Below are 22,497 nucleotides of genomic sequence, written 5' to 3' on the forward strand. Positions count from 1 at the left end.
CATAATTGTGCTCATGATGCAATTTCTTCTTTCCTTACTGTGTGTCTAAAGGATTGTTAAGGAAAAATGCTCCATCACTATTGCTTAGCACAGAATCTTCCCAAGTATCTTCCCTCTAGGTCAGGTGTGGTGGCACACACCTACAATCCCAGTGATTTGGGAGGGTGAGGCGGGAGGATTGCTCGAGGCAAGACTTTGTGACCAGTCTGGACAGCATAGTGAGACCCCATCTCTACAAATATAAGAAAAAAATTATCTGGGTGTGTGGTGGCACGCGCCTATAGTCCCAGCTACTTGGGAGGCTGAACGGGGGAGGATGGCTTGAGCCCAGGAGTGCAAGACTGCAGTAAGCTGTGATTGTGCCACTGCACTCCAGTCTGGGTGAAAGAGCCGGGCCTGGCTAAAAAGAAAATCTGCCCTCTGTAAGCAAGCTGCTGATGTCTGCTGAGATAGGTCGCAGCCCTGCCGAGCCTGCAGCAGCACACCATGGGTGGATAATGGATACGAGGCCCAGGGAAACAGAAATCAGCCAACACTGCACACTTTACCCACCACTTCACCAAGCACTGCTCTCCAATAGGCCTGAGGAGGAAACGCAGGAGACCTGGACAGTCACTGCTCAGCTCAAACACAGGCAACGAGTGAGCACTCCTCTGTGTACACGATGGGAGAACGTGGGCCGTTCAGAGGGGACACTCCCAAGACAGCCTGGCCACAGTGGACAACCTCGTGCTGGGAAAGCAGAGGCCTGAGTTCAAAGCCACTGCTGCCAGCAGCTCTCGAAGGAGTGTAAGCCTGGCTGTGAGCCTCGGTCTCCTCATCTGCAAGGTGGGGTTGAGACCCCCGCCCACTGTCACAGGGTGGCCCAAGTCTCAGGGGCACACATTCATTAACTGCAGCTGGTGGTGCTGGGATTTCAGAGTGAATTATGTCCCTGTTTCCAAACGTACTAATGAGCCGAGATCCTTCCTGGTGCCCGGGCACCCTGGCCTGTATATTTATGCTCCTCTCAGTAGCCCTGTGTAAAGTCATGATCGCAGAAAGAAATTAACCATTTTTGGTTGTCTGACATTTTTTCTGTACAAGAAACATGGAAAATGTAAACGTTTCCCAACCCTAAGCAAGCACGTGGCCATCCCTGTATGAAACCCAGCCAACTTCTAGCAAATTCGGCAAGGACATGAGCTGGCAGGATTTAAAACCCAGATTCTTACATAACAAAAACCCTCAGAGCAGCAGAACATGGTTTGGGGGATATAGATACTTACTGAAAGTTATGATTTGGGCTGTGCGTTGGACCTAAAAAGAGGAAACAAAAAGACGAGTTATTAATACTCCATGATTTGGAATACGACCTTCTTCAAATCAGGCCAGTGGCAAACAGGCCAAAGCCAGCGGGCTCACTGGGGGGCAGCTGTCCTCGGGCCTCAGGCTCCGCTCGCGGTTACGTCAGCAAGGCTGGAAACCACAAACAAGGGAAGGGGCGCTTTCACACTGAGGGTATCTTTGTTTTTGGAGTTTTTGCCGTCCTTACTCTCTCTCTTCTCATCTAGTCTTTACACACAGAATCTGTTTTACCACTTGTGATCGGATGGCGTGGTCCTGGGTGGCATGACCGGGACGTTCACTGCCTGGGGGCTTTTCACGGCTGGGATGAAGGGGACACATTCCTTCCTGCCACTTAATTCCTTCACCAGGTGTGACGAGCACAGAGATTCAGAATCTCTGGTCATCGCGCTCAGCTCTCTCCCCACCCCAGCCAGGCCAGCCTCGGACCCTGCCCAGTTATCCTGCAGTGTGGCCACCCTCCCACGGACGCCTGACTTCCTAACACATGGCCTTCCTGATAAACACCTCGGCTCCCCGTGTGCTCCTGGGATTGTCTTCTGGGCTCCCGGTCTATAAACCACTCCATCTGCACCTATTTTCTTTTCTTTGGGACAGAGTTTCACTCTTGTCACCCAGGCTGGAGTGCACTGGCGCGATCTCGGCTCACTGCAACCTCCACCTCCCAGGTTCAAGCGATTCTCCTGCCTCAGCCTCCCGAGTAGCTGGGATTACAGGTACCCACCACCACGCCCAGCTAATTTCTGTATTTTTAGTAGAGATGGGGGTTTTGCCATGTTGGCCAGGCTGGTCTCAAAATCCAGACCTCACGTGATCCGCCCGCCTCGGCCTGCCGAACTGCTGGGATTACAGGCGTGAGCCACCACCTGGCCGTATTTTCTTTTATTACTAGTAAATGGGTAACAGGTCAAGCTGTGCCCTGGGGCACACGGGGAAGGCCCTAGGGAATGGTTTCACTGCTCTCCCCGCCTGCTGACTCGTGTGTTCAAATAGCAACCGGACCTCTTGCTCGGTGGCTGGGAACCTTCGTATCTGCCAACCCACACGACTTCAACTTCACTGCCCGACTCACCCAGCCGCACAAACAGGACGCCGGTGGCGGTAATGGTCTTCATCCCGTTGGTGGCCACGCACTGGTAGTAGCCAGTGTCTGTCGTGTCCAGGTCCTGGATTCGCAGTCGCGAGCCGTATTCTGTCTTCCGGATGATGATCCGCCGCGGCTCCTGCACCACCGGGGCGTCGTTCTTCAGCCACCGCACGTTGGGGGGTGGGTTTCCCGCCACCTTGCAGTGCAGAATTGCCGTCTGGCCTTGGACAATGGTGATATTGTTTACTGGCTCCAGAAAATTCAGAAAGTAACCTGCCAAGAAGAGGGGTCACAAAAGAACAAGCTTCAGTGAGGGCTGGAGGGAAGGGCCACCTGGGGGTTCCGTTAGGAACTCCTCCAAGGGAAGTTTTCCATTTTCTGTCACCTACTAAAATAGGTTCTTGTTATCTGTGGTAATTATCTCCCAGAATGCTACAGGGAACACTGAATTAGTGAATACTGAACCACTGCTCCGACGGGAAACACAGAGTCAAATTCCTGCGAGCCTCTCGTCATATTTTCATCAACTAACCAATACGTAACCTTGGTTTATGTGTGTTTCTGTTTAAAGACACCATATTCAATGTGTACTGTTGATTTCTTCACATTGAACCCATGGCCAACAGCCTCATAACTCATGCCTGAACGAAGCTTCTCTCACACACATTATTTTCTCCATAAGGCACGTCACAGCCTTTTTGCACTTAGGAACACCAGACCACTTCAGCGCTGTGCCTGGGGGCCATCATAAACAGTAAAATCACCAACAGAAAGCCCAACTATGCAAGAAACGTGGTACTAAATAGACCAAGAAAAGGCCACATGTTCACAGTATGAGAGCAGAAGCCAGGAAGCCGACCATCGCCTTGTTCAACACCAGCTGGGACACAGATTTTTCACTGCCTTGGGCGTGTGTCTGTGAAAAGCCACAAAAGCACCACGAGTATTGATCTGGGGGTTACAAATAGACTTTAGGTATTAGGTGAACTCACAAATACGGAATCTGCAAATGATGAGGATCAACTGTGCTTCTCTTTCCAACACTACATCTAACCTGGGCTGGTCGAAATGATGTAAATTCACGCTCAGAAAGTCCCTCCTCCCCGCCTGCCACATCATTAAGCACAGAGCCACAGAAGTAAAATATAAAAAGAAGATGTGTGACAAAACATGGACATCCCCAAACCAAGCTAATCACTGTCCTGTAAACAGAACAGAAGTTACGGTGCTGAGGGCAGCTGAAGGCTTTGTCCAGAGCAGACAGAAGCAGTCCCGCGCTCACACACTAGGGGGCACACGGGGTCTTAAAGCACCCAGAATGGGGAGTGAGTGGGCTGCTCCTAAGATGGACTCTCACAAACGCACACCCTAGACCCCGCACATGTGCAGTTCACAATAGGGTTTGTGCTCCTATGAGACTCTAATGCTGCTGCTGATCTGACAGGAGGTGGAGCTCAGGTGGTCATGTAATTGATGGGGAGTGGCTGCAAATACAGATGAAGCCTCACTTGCTCACCCTCTGCTCACCTCCTGCTGTGTAGCCCAGTTCCTAACAGGCCACGCGCCAGTAACCAGTCCATAGCCAGGAGGTTGAGGACCCCTGCCATAGACATTTCTTTTGGATAAATATAGACATTGACCCTTCCTCAGAAAAGGACCTCTTAAAAAAGTATCAAAGAATTGAAACTCACAAGATCATCATATCACATCGAGTCAATAAGACACCAGGCCCTCAATCATCATGATGGCTTCTTTACCCCTTCCATGTTCCTGTTTTCCCATACATAGCTACATTTCTTCCCTGCTATATAAAGCCCTCATTTTAGTCAGTTAGGGAGATGAATTTGAGGCAGACCTCATCTCCTCAGCTGCATCACTGGATTAAAGCCTTCTTTCTTGGCAATAATTTTTGTCTCAGTGATTGGCTTTCCGTGTGGTGAGCAGCAGGACCTAGACCAAACCCTGGTGTTTCAGTAACATTAGGGGCCCCCTCTTTCCTTGGCCAGTGGCTCCCCACTGCATCACTCCAACCTCTGCTTCCATTGCCACATCTACTGCTGAATCCAGTCTTCCAGCCCCGGTTTCCTAAGGACCTACCCAGATAAGCCAGAATGATCCTCTCATCTCAAAATCATTAAATTAATCCCACCTGCAAGTTTTTAAAGATCTTGCCACTTTACTCAGCTATCTTAGTTATAACGGTTTCTGAGTTGATTGCCTTGGATTTTCTACATAGATAACATCTTCTTCAAATAACAATAACATAACCTTTTTGCTTTCAAAATTCATATCTCCCATATCTTTTTGCCTGTTTTTTCAGTATTTTTTGATTTAAAAAGGTTAAATGCTAAAATGCTGCAAACATACAGAAAAATACAGCTATCAAACGGTAACCATGAACAAAACGTATCGAGATTTGACATTAATTTTCCCATATTTTACTTTGAACACTTAAAAAAAATTCTAGAATGCAACCAAAACCTACTCTTGTTTCTTCTGCTCCAGAGAACTTGTATGCATTATTCCAATGCATATTTTTATTATTTTACGTTTTTAGAAATTTTTCCTGAAAGGTCCTATTTTTTAGTTGCTTCATTTCATCCATCTATGTTGGTTGATGTGCAACATTTATTCTTAATTACTGTATAATAGAATGGTACATTATACAAACAAACCACAATTTCCTTATCCATTTCCCAGTTGAAGGATAGTAAGCTATTTCTACATTATTGCTATTATAATATTTAAAGACCACCTATATAGATATCTTGTCCTGTGCATATACAAGAGTCTCTCAAAAGTACACACATGACTGGATAAAGAAAATGTGGTACCTATACACCATGGAATACAATGCAGCCATTAAGAAAAATTATATCCTTTGCAGCAACATAGATGCAGCTGGAGGCCATTACCCTAAGCACAATAACACAGGAACAAAACCCCAAATACCTCATATTCTTACTTATAAGTGGGAGTAAAACATTGAGTACACATGGACATAAAGAAGGGAACAACAGACATCAGGGTCTCCTGGAGGACTGAAGGTAGGAGGAGGGTGAGGACTAAAAAACTACCTATTGAGTACTATGCTCATTACCAGGGTGACAAAATAATCTGTACACCAAACCCCCATGACACACAATTTACCCAAGTCACAAACCTGTACATGTACCCCTGAACCTAAAATAAAAGTTGGAAGGGGGGAAAAAATATTTAACCAGATGTGGTGTCATAGAGTCTTGAAATCTTTCATTGATCTGAGCCTCAAAAGTGCTTGAAACAATTTGTATTTCACTAGCAGTATCTGAATTAAAGTGCTTCCCTACAGCTGTGCTGGAATTTGGTGTTTGAGGGCTTTAAAATATTTGCCAATCTGATGGACATAAAATAGTTCTGCACTATTGTTTTAGTTCGCATCTTATGACTTCCTCGTGAGCTTCCACATTCTTTAGAATATTGCTCGTCATTGGGGTGCCCCTTCTGTAATTGTCTGTTCATCTATCCTGATGCTTTTTCCAACTTCTGTAGTTAATTCATTTTATATCTTTTTCCTTTTCTATGTACGCATTAAGTGTAAAATTTTCCTTCCACTCTTCTTTAGCCATCCAATAAATTAATCTTCACATCATTAGTCAGACCCAAATATCGTGTAATGTATCTTATGACATTTTTAGCTATGAGTTATTTAAAGTGTGCTTTAATTGCACTGTTGTCACAGAACATGGTCTGTGTGGTGACAATTCTTTGAAGCCACTGAGATATGCTCCGCAGAGTCAGCTTCCTGGAGATGGTCCACAGATGCTTAGTAAGAACGTGCTTAGTCTACGTTCATGGCAGAGTTTTATTTTTAAGTGCCCATTTGATCAAGTTTGTTGATTTTGTTGTTCATATTTTTAGTATGTTTATCTACTAGACTCAAAGACTTTGCATTTGTCAAATAGCTTTTAGTAATTCTGTCAAGTTGAGTTGATAATATGGGAAATGATGGGGCTGAATGCACTCCCAACTTCAGTTTTATTACATCATTTGGTCCATATATCACTAAGCAACAATTCTGTCTAAAAGATTGTTTTATCTGATATTATTATAGCCATCCTCAGGGAACCTTTGGTTAACATAGCCCTACTTTTATCTTTTTAATATCTTCATCATTTTTATGATTCTGTATTAGACATAACTCTTATAAATGGCATATAATTTTACATTTTGAGTCTATGTTTTTAACTGGTAAGTTTTATTTTTAATGTTTCCATTGCCTTTTGTTTTTTCTTTCCTATCTTCTATTGGATTTTTAAATTCTCCATTTTCCCCCTCTTCTTATTTGAAAGTTTTATATAAGTGGCTAGCTTAACTACTTTTTATAGGCATACCTCATTTAGCAAAGTCCCCCAATTACAAAAGGCTTTAAATGCTATGAGCTACACACACACACACACACACACACACACACACACACACAGAGAGAGAGAGAGAGAGATGTTGGAACTGCTTCCTAGTGCTTAGATACACTCTGATTTTAAGTCTCCAATTATTGTTATCTTTACTGTCACGAGTATTTTGAGATCTACCAACTTGCTCACCAACTTCTTTCCTCACCAACACTTCTTGCACCTCACTCCTTCCTCTTAGGTTCAGTTGAGCTCATCCTGAATAACGTTCATTCTTTGGGTAAAGGACTAAGCCTGTAAACACTCTTAGTCTTGGTCTAAAAACATCCATGACTCTCACACTTGGATGATAGTTTAGCTGGGTATAGAATTTGAGGCACTGCTGTCCTCTGGCTTTTATAGTGATTGTTGAAAGTCCTGCAGTTCTTGTTCCTTTGTAAGTATTCTGAACTTTCCCTTTCTTAGGCTATTTTCAATATTTTTCCTTTGTCTTTGCCATTCCAGATTGTCTATCATTAATAGTAAATTTATTTTTATTCCATCCTCCTCAGGTCTCAGTGCCCTTCCTCAAATCTGAAGATTTGTGCTTTCTGTCAAGTCTATAAAACCTCTATCAGTATTTCATAAAATATTAAATATCCTTCTAGATATATGCTGGTTTTCCTCATATGATAATTCCACTGTGCTCTCTCTGTACCTATTTTTAATACTCCTTAACCTTTTTGTCTTTAGCTATGTGCATCTACCCTGTAACATATCCATCAAGTTTCTCAGTTCATGGACTATATTTTTCTTTTCTAGAAGGTCTGTTTGGTTCCTTTTCAAATCCACCACTGCTTTTCTTCTATGTGGTTTCTGTTTCCTCCTTTATCTTTAATCCTACTAGCTTCATTGTTTACTAGCTTGCCACTCATCCTGGGCTTCGCCAAGTGTGCTGTGTAATTCTTTTATTGTAAGGCTGGTTTTTCTGAGGGAATCCCTTGAGGACTGGGTTCGCTTGACAGCCAGTGCCAAGTTTTATCTTCACTTTTTGGCTTGGAATGTCCTACAGCATTCTGGTAATGTAAATCTGGCTTCCAGAGGTGCCTGTCCCAGCTGATTTCTCATGGGAGAGCCTTCTGTGTTTCCCATCTGGAGCCAGGGTGGAGGCGATCTCTCATGTCACCTCCGGGGGCTGACCCCGAGGCAAGGTGCTCATCCCTCTTCTCCAGGACTCCAGCGCGCAGGTCTCTGAGCTTCACAGGGAAGCTTGTCAACAAAGCTTCAGTTCTGTGGAGCCCATGGGTTCCCTCCTGGCTTGGTGTGGAAACCCAAGGCTCTTGATGAAACCAGACCTAGCAGAATCGTTTCTACAGCAGGGATGATATTTCATAGGCCTTACATTATGGTGCAAGAAATGTACATTCCTTTATTTTCCTAAACCAAGCTAGATTTTTCTCCTAACCCCTCATTTCTCCTGATTAGAGGAAACTTAATACATCCAATTCCAAGTGACGTCAGTAACTTTAGGTGACTTCTTTCATTTACTCTCCATCAGGATTTCCCTCTCCCTGCGTATTCTCGAGTGTAGCATTTATGTTCCCGGGCCTGCTCTGACATTACAGCCCTGGTGGATTTGGTGTGTCCACGTTTTGGTGTTCTCTCTGCTCTGTGGCTCACAGACATGTCCACATGTGTGCCATGGCCATGCGGTGACACCACTTTTCACTGTTGGTGAGCTCATGTCACAACTCCATGATGCCTTCAAAATTCGGCCCTTGGTGTCAGATAAACTCTTCTTGAGGACCTGGGAGAAGCGGGCTGTTCTCCAAGGCTGCAAATGTAGTGGGGGCTACCTCAAGTGGTTTCTTCTGTGGCAGCCCAGGGCTGTCACTTATAATCCTGCTTCCCTTCCATTCCTGGCTCCTGGGCGTTTCTCCATCTCCCTTGCACATTCATATAAGCATTTGCATCTTTTACTAGCATTTTATTGAGCACTCATATGTAATTTACGTGGGAGGGCTGCCAAATGAGTCTGGTCCACCATTTTCAAAGTCATCGATTCTCTAGGGGCCACACATGAAAGCGGGAGAGAAAGCTCTCTAGAGAGTAAGCACAATATTCCTTTCTCCCTTGGTGTTTAATTTATAGCCAGTCATTTAGCCTCTCTTGGCTTCATTTTTCCCTTATGTGCAAAATACGGGGTTTGTACTAACCATTTTCTAAGCTCTCCTCCAACTCACAAAAACATGCCTTTGTAGCTGCCCCAAACCTCTCCAGAAACAATCTGCCAGGCCAAAAGGAGCCAGGCATGGCCGACCGAGGTTTTGGCTCACTTGGATTTGGGCAGCACTCACACTGCATAGCGTTACACAGAACAGAAGTCTTCCCTTTTAACTGACTCCCCTTTCTAACTCAACAGTGGCATGACTTTAGCAACTGATGGTACAGGCTCGTCTTCCCTGTGCCCAGGCCAGCTCTCTGTGCACTGCACATCTCTGGACAGGGAGCTGAGTCCAAGCATTAGAACAACCCAAAGGCAAAGTAACAAAGGAATCTCATCACCAGGGAACACGGCTCTGCTGCAGTCACAGTCAGATCAAAGACTTACGATTTTTTTTTTTTTTGAGGCAGAGTCTCGCTCTGTCGCCAGGCTGGAGTACAGTGGCCGGATCTCAGCTCACTGCAAGCTCCGCCTCCCAGGTTCACGCCATTCTCCTGCCTCAGCCTCCCGAGTAGCTGGGACTACAGGCGCCCGCCACCTCGCCCAGCTCATTTTTTGTATTTTTTTTTAGTAGAGACGGGGTTTCACTGTGTTAGCCAGGATGGTCTCGATCTCCTGACCTTGTGATCTGCCCGTCTCGGCCTCCCAAAGTGCTGGGATTACAGGCTTCAGCCACCGCGCCCTGCCGTTTTTTTTTTTTTTTTTTTTTTTTGAGGCGGAGTCTCGCTCTGTCACCAGGCTGGAGTACAGTGGCGTGATCTCGGCTCACTACAACCTCCGACTCCCTAGTTCAAATGATTCTCCTGCCTCAGCCTCCCGAGTAGCTGGGATTACAGGCACGCGCCACCATGCCTGGCTGAGTTTTGTGTTTTTAATAGAGACGGGGTTTCATCATGTTGGCCAGGATGGTCTTGATCTCCTGACCTCGTGATCCACTCACCTCAGCCTCCCAAAGTGCTCGGATTACAGGCGTGAGCCACCGTGCCCGGCTGACTTATGATTTTTAAATCCCAGCTGATCATCCAAGTATTCACCAACTTGGTCAAATTACTCAGGCGTTTGAGGATCTGCTTTTACCGGGTCACACGGATCAGTCCGGGAAGATCAAGAAAACTTTGTGTATTAGAGATCATGAGGTTGTGGAGCTTGGATTAGTGGGAAATAAAACAAATTTCCTAGAAGAGCACGTGGAATGGAAATCCTGAGAGCTGCAGGAAGGACGTAAAGCTGTTCCTCCCGAGGGAAAATATTTTCAGGTTAATAAATCCGTTGCGGGCGTGGAAGAGCGGCCACTCTCCTCAGGCTTTCCCACTGAGCTGCTGAGCGGTGCATGCAGCCAGCTGCAGAAAACCAGGGGCAGTGTCAGGAAGGATGGGAGTCAGAGAAAACGAGGAAAACAAGAAGCATGGGGACTTGCGAGATGCAGAAAAGCACCTAAGAGTGTTTGTACCTTTGGACAAACCGAGACTATGGTGGGCTGACCTGTGTCCCCCAGCCAGTCACGCTGAAGTCCTCAGCCCCGCAACCTGTGAGTGCCACTTTACTGGGAAATAGGGTCACTGTAGATGTAATGAAGTTCAGAAGAGTCCTACTTGATTAGCGAGGGCCCTAATCCAACGATAGTTTCCTTATAGGAACAGGGAATTTCAGACACAGACCTAGAGGGAAGAAAGAGCAGAGATGGGGGGATGCTGCCACAGCCACAGAGCACCATGGGCATCAAGGGTTGCCAGCGATGCCTGGAGCTCAGACAGAAGCATGGCACAGACTGTTCCCAGAGCCCTCAGAAGGAACCTACTCTGCCAACAAACCTTGATTTCAGACTTCTGGCCTCCAGAGCTGAGAGAAAACATTCTGATGTCTTAAGGCATCTTGTCTTGAGATCCTTTGCTATGACAAAGGACCTATCCTTTGCAAGGGTAGAGGAATTGAAGAAGAAAGAAGAACGGCTGCAGACGGAAGGAGACAGTCCAAGAAACTAAAACTAAGACCTACACACAGGTGACATCCACACCCACCCAAAGAGACAGAGACACCTGTGTGTGCACACCCCGGGGACAGACAGAGACAGACAGGTGGTGGCACAGTCCTTTGCAGTGCGGTCTCAAACCCAGCGAGCTCAGGAATAATCACTGCTGTCCGTGTGTGTCACCCACAGAAGGAAGAACAACAGCCACTGACAATACCAGTCAGACGAGGGAAACGGCCGCCCACCATAGGGATGCCACCCCGCTGGGCGTGGGCTATCAGAACTCTACCCCTGGGAAAAGAGAGGGGCTGATGGAGGACTGCAGGGAAGGCTCGGAGGCAGGAATCAGCCTCACCGATGGCAAGAAGCTGCTGTGGGTCTACAGACAGTCCAGACAGTCTCAGATGCCCGGCCCAAACTCTGCCCCGAACAACCAACGGTGCACTTTGAAATCTCCTATTTGTGGGGTTGAGTTTTCTTCCAAGACCATTCAGTGGCTCCAGATCCAGACAACACAACGGGCATTGCAGACTCACAGCCAATAGGAGGACAAAGGCTCCCCTACTTGGATCGAAGGCGCCTTGAACATGGCCTCCAGCCTCCAGAGTGGTGCAAGGCTCACGACCTGGAAATCTTGTTTGTTTTGTCCAATGGATGTTAGAAAACGTCTTAGGGAAAGGTTTGCTTGGGATTGTGTGGCTGTGGGCTGGGCGGGGGCAGAGAAGACTGGCAGGGGCTGAACTGGCTTCTGACCTGGAACCTAAGAATGACCTGCCTGGAGGTTTCCCTCCACCAAGTCCTAGTGCTCGGCAGCTGCTCCCTCCCCATGTCACCCTGGAGCTTGGAGCTTCTCTTTGTACCATACAAAATGTACCCCCAGCAATCCCCAGACCAGGGTGGACATGGATGTGGACACTGGGCTCAGTGCAAGCCTCCTGTGCCCTTGTAAAATGAGTTTCTAGCTCCAGCCAACACCCACAGGGCTGAGATGCCCCAGGATGAGAACATGGAGCCCACTCTGGCCTCCTTGGTGGTGGCCTGGTCCTGTCCCTGCCTGTGCCCCTTAAGTATATCAGCACCTTCAGAGCTGCCCTGGGGTTCCCTGAGCACGGAGCCATGTGGGACTCCATCCCCCACTCCTGCCCTTGGCTACATAACAACCAAAGTGGCCAGAATGAAACCCGAGTCTGACCCTGGGCGCCCACTGTGAGACTGGGTGTCATAGCCTCGCTGCTCTGAGTGGGACCCCACGTTCCCTTTCTCTCCCACGCCCGCCTCCTGCCTGGAGCATCCTGAGCTGTGGGGCCTTTGCCAGCCATTGCCCCTACTCTGTGGGGCTCAGCCTCCTGACCACCCTATCGGCGACAGCCAGCACCGCTCACTCTCGTCCCGGCCCTGCCTTCCTCCAGCACCTTCATGATCTGAGGTCCTTCTGTGGTTCCCAGGCTTGCCTCTCCCGCTTAGGAGGATACTCAGTGAGCCCAGGGGAAGTGGAGACCACGCCGCCTCATACTGAGACGTTTTGAGAGACTCTTGAGCGCCCAGCATGCGGTGGGCTTCGGTAAATACATGCTGAAGGCAAGAAGCCTCAGTTCAGGGGCCACATCCTCCCAGAAACCCCCCGTGCCCATCTGAGTAACGCCTTGGACATCCAGACCACCATCAGTTCCCTGTGCATTTCTGCTGCACTGTACTGTTCACATTATTTTCTCTTTATTGTTCTATGTGTCTAGACCCTGTCCTTTCTCCCTCTGCAGGGAAATTATTGAGGAATAACCGAGCAGTCTGCTGCAGAGGGATGCCCGCATGGTGGCCCTGGGGACTGCACCACGCTGCCCTGTGCATCCTTATCTGTGCTTGAGTGCCCCTTGTGGGCATCTGGTAGACCTCAGCGTCAGCTCTGTGTTCGATCTGGATGTTCTCAGGATGAGCAGAGTTCTGAGGACAGGCTCCAATCACCAGGCAGGAGGACAGTCCTCGTACTCTTTACCCTGGCTTGCCTGCTGGCGGTCAGCACGGGGCCCACCCCAAGGCTCACCTGGTATAGGTGGGGAGGGTGCCTCTCACATTCTGGTCCGGGCGCTTGGAGCACACCCACCCCAGGGAGTGTCTTCCCTATTCTAAGGGAACAACAAGCCCAGGCACAACAACGTTATTGCGTCCTGGAGCCAGGCGTGCACCCAGCAGCTGACGCACAACTGCCGTCTCTGCACACGCTCAGAACAACTCACGTTCATCGTGCCCATTCTGTACATTCAGAAGCTGGAGCCTCAAAAGTAACTTTCCATGGGGTGCCTGGCCAGAGGAGACACAGCTGGGAGAGTCGCATGGCGCACCCTGATGCTGAGCCCGAGCTGCGAATCACAGACCTCACAGACTGAATGCTGACTGTTTGCAGTGATGATCCTATTTTCATTTTCCACCCGCTTAGCCTCAGAGACCCTCACTCTATGTTAAACCTATCAAACCATCATGCATACACACAGGCACGCACGCCAGGAGTTCCAGAATAAACCACAAACACACACAATAATTCAGCCGGTAAGACCTATATGAACTAGGAAACTGATGCTTGGTAAACAGAGACCAATAGGCACGGTCTCCGTGTCAGCTCAGGGAGCTCTGCTGACTGCTTTGTTTTCTCTTTCCAAGGAAATTTTAGTTCAGCACCACAGCCTGACATGTCACAAATAGCAGGGAACAGCCTAGTAACCAAGGCACTGGTTTCACTACCCTGTTATTTAGAATCCACTTGAGATCACCTATAATTGCAACACATCCTCACATGGGCAAAGTCAGGAATTCCCCTGCTGGCTGCAGTGTGGACGAGGAGCAGCTCTTCTCCAAAGACAGAGACACAGCTCGCCGGGTCTATTTTGGCGGAGCCAGAACAGGAGGCCAGCAGACAGGCGAGCCCACACCACCCCGCCCCGAACTTCAGAAATTATCCACTTCCCACAAACATTCCAAAGTACTGATCCTACAAAACACAAGCTATATTCCATGTGCACTTAAAACACAGCCTTGGAACAAAAAAGCATGTGGTTTCTAGGTCAGATAGAAGCCTCTGTAAGTAATAGAATGATAATTCTAAAACATGTATGTATGTATGTCTACTGGACATCTAAGGTAACAAGGGAAGACAAAGCTCTGTTAAATATCCACTCACATGTTAACCTGGTGATAACCGAGTCCTACAGTCGCCTGCAGTCTTAAACAATGACAGAACTTTGGCATATGAAAACCGAAGGCAAACTTTTCATCTGTAAATCACAACATCCTCGGTGTTCACTTTCTCTATATAGGCTTTTTGCTCTGGGAACTTCTCTCTCTCTCTCTCTCTCGATACCATCTATCAAATATAAGCTTCATCCCAAATACTGACCTAGGACATCTGAACAAAAACACTTTTTCCAGCTAATTCTTGGATTCGCTTTTGCTTGGCCAAAGGTAAAGCTGTCTTATCACTGATGAACTGGTCCACAGGCCAACGTCACCTGCTAGTGATATTGCAGATGTTCATACATCATGACTGATGATTGGGTTAAATAAATAGCTAATATAGTACATTCAGCTATGATTATACATGTGATTAGGCCAAATGTGGCCAAGCGTGACATTCCCAGAAGCTCTATGAGCAAAAATGTGCAGGACGAATGAGTCTGGCTTTGCAAGGCCTACTCCTTCTATCACTAAATGATATAAGGAACGGGCCAGGAGTAGAAGGACGGGTGGAGTCAGTCTCCATTTGTGCAAGAGCAAGAACTCAAAAGGAAGTAAAATCACGTTACAGAACCAGATAATTAACGAGCAGGGGAAAGATTGGGGCCCCTACCCTGAGACTTTGGCGGGGGCGGGCAGTTCACTATGGATCCTGTCCCACTAAGGGTGCTGATGGATCCACAAATCATCATGATTGTGATGCTAACAAATGGCGCCAGCATCAGCTACTGCTTCTGGGTGCCTGGAGCGAGCTGAGCAAGTCCTTTCATCCCGCCTACGCCAGGGGGTACTCCCATCTTGAAACTGCCATGCCCAAGGCCCTGGCCCCAGGGGAAGGGTGAAGCCACCATCTAACCAGGCCCTTCCTCCTGCAAACCCAGGCTCAGAACTGCGGCACTGTACTGCGCTATCCTGCTACTGCAAAGAAACACAGCCCGGCCGTCTGTGGTTCTTTGCTCTCTTTTTGTACTACCCTTTCATAAACATGCATGTATGTACAGATGTGCCCACTTGACGGGCCACCTTCAGCGTCAGCGTTTCTGTGCTCTCAGAAGTCCAAGGCAAACTTCCAAACTCTGTCATCAATCAACTCCTTTCAGTCATGGGAACGCAGTGAACACACATGGTTTTTAACCCAATCGCTTGTGGGTTAACAACAACAACAAAAGAAGTCAAGAGGCTATCAAATCCCAACAAACAAAAAGCACAGTAGAAAGTATTCTATTCTAAGCTTGAGAAGTTGCTCCACTTCCAGAAAGGGAAGTGAGAGAATCCCACCTTAGGGCACTGAATTTGACGTATAAATGCTGGGAGCTTGCAGCATCCAGGGAATAAAATTTTCTGTTAAATTTCATCTGATGGTCATTTTTTCACCTTGATAAGCAAATGTATCTTCCTAAGTGCATCATGAATATGCAGCTGTTTCTGCCTCACAGGGTTACTTATGATCACTCCACTTAAAGAACAGCTCCCATCCCACAAGCAGTCTCAGGCCCCCTGCAGCCCCCGCTCCAGGAGCCTCAGCACAGCCCCGCCCCAGGCCCACCAGGAAGCCCCCACGCTCCCCATCTGGGCGAGAGGTTTGCAGCGCATCTGAAACAAAGGACTGCAATACATTTTCCCAAGGAAATATCAGAGTCTATGGAATGACTCCAGTTGGATTCTCGGCCGTTACTGTGGCCTGTCTGCTTCTCGTCACTCGCCCCCACTCCCTCAACTGCATCCTCTGCTTCTCCTCGAACCGTGCCTGACAGCTGCCGTGTGATTTTTTCACAGAGTGAATCAGACTGCACCACCCCCCAGACCAGACGCCCTCAACAACTGACAATGAAACACAAATTCCGGGACCTAAAGTGCTGTGCAGGGCATAGCCCAGCGCTGCCCCATGAACTTTCTGCGATACTGGTACATTTTAGATCTGTGCTACCCATTGTGGGAGGCTCTTGCCAAATTGAAGTGTAGCTAGTACAACCAAGGAACTGAATTCGTAATTTTATTTATTCTAACTGACTTGAATTTCAAGAGCCTCCCGGCTGCCCTACTGAGATTCAGGGATTCAGCCCCAGCTGACTCTGACCTCCACCTTGCCCCAGCCCGTAAGCCAGGCATCTGCCCTGTGGCACCACCACGACACCAAGTCCCGCTTGACCCAGGGCCCCCAGTGGGCTTGGCACACACTTCCCTCCCATTTTCACTTGGCCAGCGTCCACTCTTCAGATCTCAGCACAACCATCTGTCCCCAAATCAAGAGACCCGTTTCTCTTCTACCCTCCCAAAACCTGATCTCTTCCTTCAGGTCACTTGCCACAATTCAGAATTTCACAATCACCTGACAGCTTGACTCTCCCCAGACCTGTAAACTCCACACAGCAAAGAGCACGGTTCAGCCAACACCATGTCCTAGGATCTCATGCAGAGCCAGCTATGGGGGCAATCAGTAAGTATCTGTGGTCTTTCTGCACTGTGGGTTGTCAGGCTTTTGAGAAACAAGTTGAGAATCTAACCATCAAAAACTATTTTTACTCTTAAGGAAATGTGGTCCCCAAGGCCAGTGTGCTAAACAAGCTTTCAGAGCATGTGTTTTCTACATTTAACATCCTACAGAGGATGGAATCCTCTTAAGGAAGCCTCCAAGCACCAGGTACCAGCCTCACCACCACCCTGCATGCTGGGCAGAGCTCCACCTGCTCTTGGTTTTAAACAACTGACCTCCATGCAGATGCTGTGCAGAGCCACTCTGTAGACTGCACAGAAATAAAGTGGCTGTTCCAGCAGTTTATTGTTATGGACTGAGCATTTGTGTCCCCCAAACCTGTAAGTTGAAGCTCTAACCCTCAATGTGATGATATTTGCAGGTGAGGCCTTTGGAAGGTAATTAGGATTAGATGAGGTCATGAGGCGGGTGTTACGAAAACACTGGGATTCGGTCTAGGTCCTCCTGCTCCCCACACAGAAAGCCAATCACTGAAACAACAAGCAGTGCCAAGGAAAGGGGCTTTAATCGGCTTTAATCACGTGCTGCAGTCAAGGAGATGAGAACTCAGTCTCAAATCCATCTCCCCGATGGACTAAAACTTGGGGTTTATACACCAGAGAAGAAAAGTAACTGTGTGTGAGAAAACAGGAACTAGGGAGGGGTACAGAAGCAGACATGATGGAGGAGGGCCTGCAGAAGCATGATTCAATACTTTTTTGAGAGGTCTGGGCATCCTTTTCCTTTAGAAGGAACTCAAGATAAAACAAATGTAAGTTTCAAACTTTAAGACCAGGGTCAAGTTCTCTGTTTATCCCAAAGAACTGCCTATAGGACTACTGGGCTGGTTTCAGCGGGGCCTCCATGACGGGATTAGTGTCCTTATGAGAAGAGAATCAAACAGACCTCTCTCTCTCCGCCGTATGAGGACACAGCAAGGCGGCGGCTGTCTGCAAGCCAGGAGGAGGGTCCTCTCCAGAACCCAACCGTGCTGGCACCTTCATCTTGGACCTCCAGCCTCCAGAACTAGGAAGTGTGTGTTGTTTCAGCTGCCCGGTCTGTGGTGCTTGCTAAGGCAGCCCGAGCTGACTGAGACAGGCTATCTGCGGCTGAGGTGACACTACATGCATCAGCAAATGCATCACTTCCTCAAGCCACAGGTCTGCATCCGGGGGAAACTTGTTCTATCCACCCGACAAATCTGTGGTGCGTTCCAGCGAGGTGTGCTAAGTGAGCATGGCTCTGACCACAGACCCAGGGGAAGAGCTGAAGCCACAAGGCAGAAATCCAGGTGGCTGAGAGGAGGAGGGCCGCCTGCCCACTGAGACGTACACACACCTCTGGAGTCACAGGCAACAGGAATCCAGCTCCTAAGGCTCTGCTCAGGCCCCTTCCCCATCTGCCAGGCCGCCACCAACTGTCCGCCCACGCCTCCCTGCATGTCACCTCCCACCTGTGGCCCCAACAGGCCCTCAATGCCCTCCAAGTCAAGAAACACAGGAAACAAGGTGGCAGTCCACCATGCCCACCACCAGGGGGCAGCAAGGGGCCAGAGGACCCCCAGCGCCTTCCTTCAGGCAATGGCAGGGCAACATCAGCCTCAGCACAGGGCGTTCCAAGAACAGAGAGAGCACCTGCGTGTCCCAGCTCACCTTTCAGAGTTGGAATCGGGCCGTCCTGCCCATCAAGGGGTCCTAAAGGGTCGTTCGGATCTGGAACCTCCACTTCACCTGGGAAAAAGAAACCAGGATAGGTATTAAACAAGTTTTCCTTTCAGGAGCCTTTAATTTTATGCAGACAATGACATTCTAGCAAAACTACACGGTATTTGTAAAAAACACAGAGGGATAAGACTTTACGGTAACCTCTAGAGGGATTTTATAGTGATATAAAGATATGACATAACAGTACAAGTGACTTTGAAGCTTATCCCAAGAATAGCAAATGTGGGGGCTTTGCAAACCAGGTATGGAAGTAAGTCAGTGGAGCCTGGGCTTCATTCAGAGAGGGACAGAGAGTGGGAGGGAGAGGGAGAGAAAGAAACCAAAGCACTGGCTGGCAAAATCAAACATTTCTGTAGCCAGATGCCGCAGGCTGCCCTCCAGATGGAGGTCCTGGTAATTGGGTAATAAATTCAGAGTTGGAGGATTTCTTAAGCAACTCATTGCCCTCCCCATCCCCAGACCCAGTGGCAGCAGCCAAGTACCCACCCCACAATGTAAAGGACATAAATGGGTGCTGTGGCTTTTCACTTCCATTCTTCTTATCATTTCTAGTTCAAATTTACCCACCCCCAAAAGCCAAGCCCTGAGCCATCTTTCATAAAATGTCCATGAGCAACCATTCAGAAGAAACGTTTCTATTCTCTTAAGTCTCCCTGCAAGCCACACACCTCTCCCACGGCAATCCTACCATTCTCCCCAGGTTAACAGTTGTGTGTATTTTACTCTTCCTCAACTGTAGGTAAACCACATGGGGCCAGCCGGTGCTGCATCCCTGGGGGAGGACGAGTGGTTCCATCATGGAAACCTAGACAGAAGCACCTTCTGCTACAGAACAGAGGCTGGCGTCAGCTATGCAAGGCGGTCCATGGATTTCTGCTGAAGTATTAAAGACTTCAGTTTGGATTTGAAATTTTAAATCAGCACATTACACACACCATCACTCAGCACTGTTTAAATGTAGAGAGACCACATGAAATCAAACATACTTACGCTATATACACACATCGAAAAGAGACATAAAAATTATTAACTGCTTAGAAATTGACAAATGGTGTGAAACACTCAAATAAATACATACCCCAAAGAAAAATAAGCTTCACTAGCCCAATTTCCCTGTGGAAAAGAGTCCTGGCTCTTCCCAAGTCAGTTTCTAATTCAGAAATGGAGGCATTTTCACGCGTGGAAATTTCACTTCCTCTGCCAGTCAAACGCGGTTAATAAACTCAGCATGTCCAATCACGAGACCCTTAGAACTGACACTTTAAGTTTCAACAAAACTAGGTTGTTATTGCTAATCTGAGAAACTAAGACACCATTTATATATTGAAATTTTAAAGTGTCGTCTCCCTACATAGTTTGGGCTCACTCCAGATACTGCAGCCTTCTAAAGTTGATATGCAAAGTGTGACAGGAAGTATGTGAACTTGTAGGATGGGTACAAGTGAAAACAGGGCTCAGTGTTTTCAGCAGAACCCAATAGGGTTTCTCCTAACCCGTAAAAGAGCTAAGAATACCACCTTTCCTCCAAAATAAACAAAACATGGAAACAATAACAACAAAACTGCCACACACACACATACACACACACACACACACACACATCATCATCATCATCATCATCAAAATGTTACTATTAGTCATCTGGAATTACAGGTAATTTAAATTTCTTTTATTTCAATTTAAATGGCTCTACTGTGAACAAGTATCAATTTTTTAATGTGTGTGAGATATAATTCACACACTATAAAACTCACCATTTTACAGTGTGCAATTGAGTGGTTTTCAGTCCATTCTCAAGGTTGTGCAATGATCACCCCTATGAAATTCCAGAACATTTCATCATCTCCCCCAGAAAACCTCATTCCCATTAGCAGTCATCCCCCCGCCAAGCGTGTCGTGTCTCCCTCAGCCCCCGGTAACCACGAATCTGCTGTCTCTATGGATTTACCTATTCTGGACATTTTCTATAAATGAAATCATACAATATGCAGTATTTTGAACAAGCTTCAATTTTATAATTATACTTTTTAAAATGCATGCCCTGTAGTAGCAAAAAGAAAAAAAAAAAAAAAGAAGAAAGCATACTGTGCCACGGGATTAAGAAACAAGGCCATTAATAAGGCTCGCTCAGACCACTTCCCAGACTTGGGGGGCTGGCTCCACAAGGAGAAGGGGATGTGGGGAACGTACGTGAGGCCTCAGAGATGACTGAAGTATGAAAGGGAGGAACTACCCCAAAATGCCGGAGCTACTAGGATTGCTGCTCCCAAGGTGGGGCAATTTAGGAGCAGCCAGGCTCGCCTGGTGGGGAGACCAGCACATGCCCCCACTCCTGCTGCACACAAGCCGGGAGGAATGGCTGGCTACTCGGAAGATCGGGGAACGATTTCAACTTGGCCAGTTTAGGGGCCACCACAATGGATGTTGCACTGGGCGCACGTACTGAGCATGTGCTTCTGCACCTAAAGGGCTATCACCGTTCCTGACCCAATGACTCTGTGACAGCCTCACAACACCACAACCTGCCTCGGTGGTGACTGCCAACCCAATATGGCTGGTGACTCATCACGGTGGTGCGCCCTGCAACATCTCCTAGGTGCCTGTGCTGAGTCGTTCTTTACATAAAGGCCTGTTTGGTTTTCACCTGGTGCAGGCACCCTTGCACCCCAGCTAGATGACGGGTTCACCAAGCAAGGTCCCTGTCCTGGTTAGTTGCCTGGATTTAGCTGGTGGAGCAAGAGAGAGGCCACACGGCCTTCTGGGCCACCAGAAAAGAGATTGAGAGGAGATTCATCTGTCCTGACTCCTCAGGGCTTCGATATATTTTTCTCTGAAAATGAGGACCCCACTCTAGCCAAACCACATGACCTTCGTTTGGGTAAAATGCTCGTAAGTGTGCCCTACATGACCATCAAGAATGTCATCCGTACGACAGACACAGTGCCCTGACTTTTCTCTGTTGGACCTGGGTCATTTTCACTGTAAAAACATCACAGAGTGGTGAGGTGAAGCCAGAAGGAAACTCAACCCTTGGGTAGGTCAGTAGGGGAGTGGTGATTTATAAGCTCCTTTTAGCTTTTTGATACTTTTTAAAGAGAGGAAAACATTTAATATGAAACAAAAATTTAAGTGTGGCTGGTATAATGAAATGGCACATTCAATATCTAGTTTTATCCAAGTCAAAAATACACAGGACAGTCTAGAAGCAAAGACTAAATATAACGTAGTATCCTGGTCAGGACCCTGGAACAGAAGAAGGATATTAGGTAAAAACTCAGGGGAAATGAATAGTGTGAAACGTTAGTCAAGAATAATGCACCCGTATTATGGGGCAAATGTACCGCGCCAAGGTAAGGTATTAACAACAGGGGAAACTGGGTGTGGGGTCCGTGGCGGCTCTATGTACTACCCACGACTTTTCTATAAATCTAAAACTAAAGTAGAAAGTTTACTAAAGAACAATTACACATTTCTATCACCTTGTTCAATCCCTTAAAACCAAGTCTCACAGGTAGAGAACTGCATAAAACATCTACCTCCAAATACTTTACTTTTTTTTTTTTTTTCTTTTTTTGAGACAGAGTTTCGCTCTTGTTGCCCAGGCTGGAGTGCAGTGGTGCGATCTCGGCTTACTGCAACCTCTGCCTCCTGAGTCCAAGTGATTCTCCTGCCTCCGCCTCCCGAGTAGCTGGGACTGCAGGTGCCCACCACCACGCCTAGCTAATTTTTTTTATTTTTAGTAGAGGCGGGGTTTTACCATGTTGGCCAGGCTGGTTTCAAACTCCTGACCTCAAATGATCCACCCACCTCAGCCTCCCAAAGTGCTAGGAGTTTACAGGCATGAGTCACCGTGCCCAGCCAATACTTTACATTCTTAAAGGTGCAATCCCTGGTAAATGGCCTCAAAGCCAAGTATGTACCCTAACCCTGTGAACAGAATCAGACACAAATTCACTGGATTTAATATGTTATTCAATGATTTAGACAGCATGCTGGCAAATATTTAGAAATTAAAACATTTTGGAGAATGTTGGATTTTTTAGCTGAGTCCTATAGGAATTGCCATTGGCATGGTGACATC

At 47.4% G+C, this 22,497-nt stretch overlaps 1 protein-coding gene across 3 annotated transcripts in view; it reads right to left on the minus strand.

The window, feature by feature from the left end:
- ROR2 (receptor tyrosine kinase like orphan receptor 2) overlaps nt 1-22,497 on the minus strand; it is a 219,613-nt gene that overhangs the window by 28,786 nt on the left and 168,330 nt on the right. For all 3 annotated transcript variants that reach the window (XR_003723370.2, XM_028835321.2, XM_077966333.1), the window contains exons 2-4: nt 18,345-18,422; nt 2,420-2,707; nt 1,269-1,299 (exon numbers count right to left, since the gene is read on the minus strand). Coding sequence is in view for 2 of the 3 variants with exons in the window: in XM_028835321.2 (XP_028691154.2) it covers nt 1,269-1,299; nt 2,420-2,707; nt 18,345-18,422 (397 nt within the window). In the remaining variant the exon portion in view is untranslated. The remainder of the gene's footprint in view (nt 1-1,268; nt 1,300-2,419; nt 2,708-18,344; nt 18,423-22,497) is intronic.

The sequence above is a fragment of the Macaca mulatta genome, chromosome 15 (assembly GCF_049350105.2).
Source record: "Macaca mulatta isolate MMU2019108-1 chromosome 15, T2T-MMU8v2.0, whole genome shotgun sequence".
In the NCBI taxonomy this organism is placed as follows: domain Eukaryota; kingdom Metazoa; phylum Chordata; class Mammalia; order Primates; family Cercopithecidae; genus Macaca; species Macaca mulatta.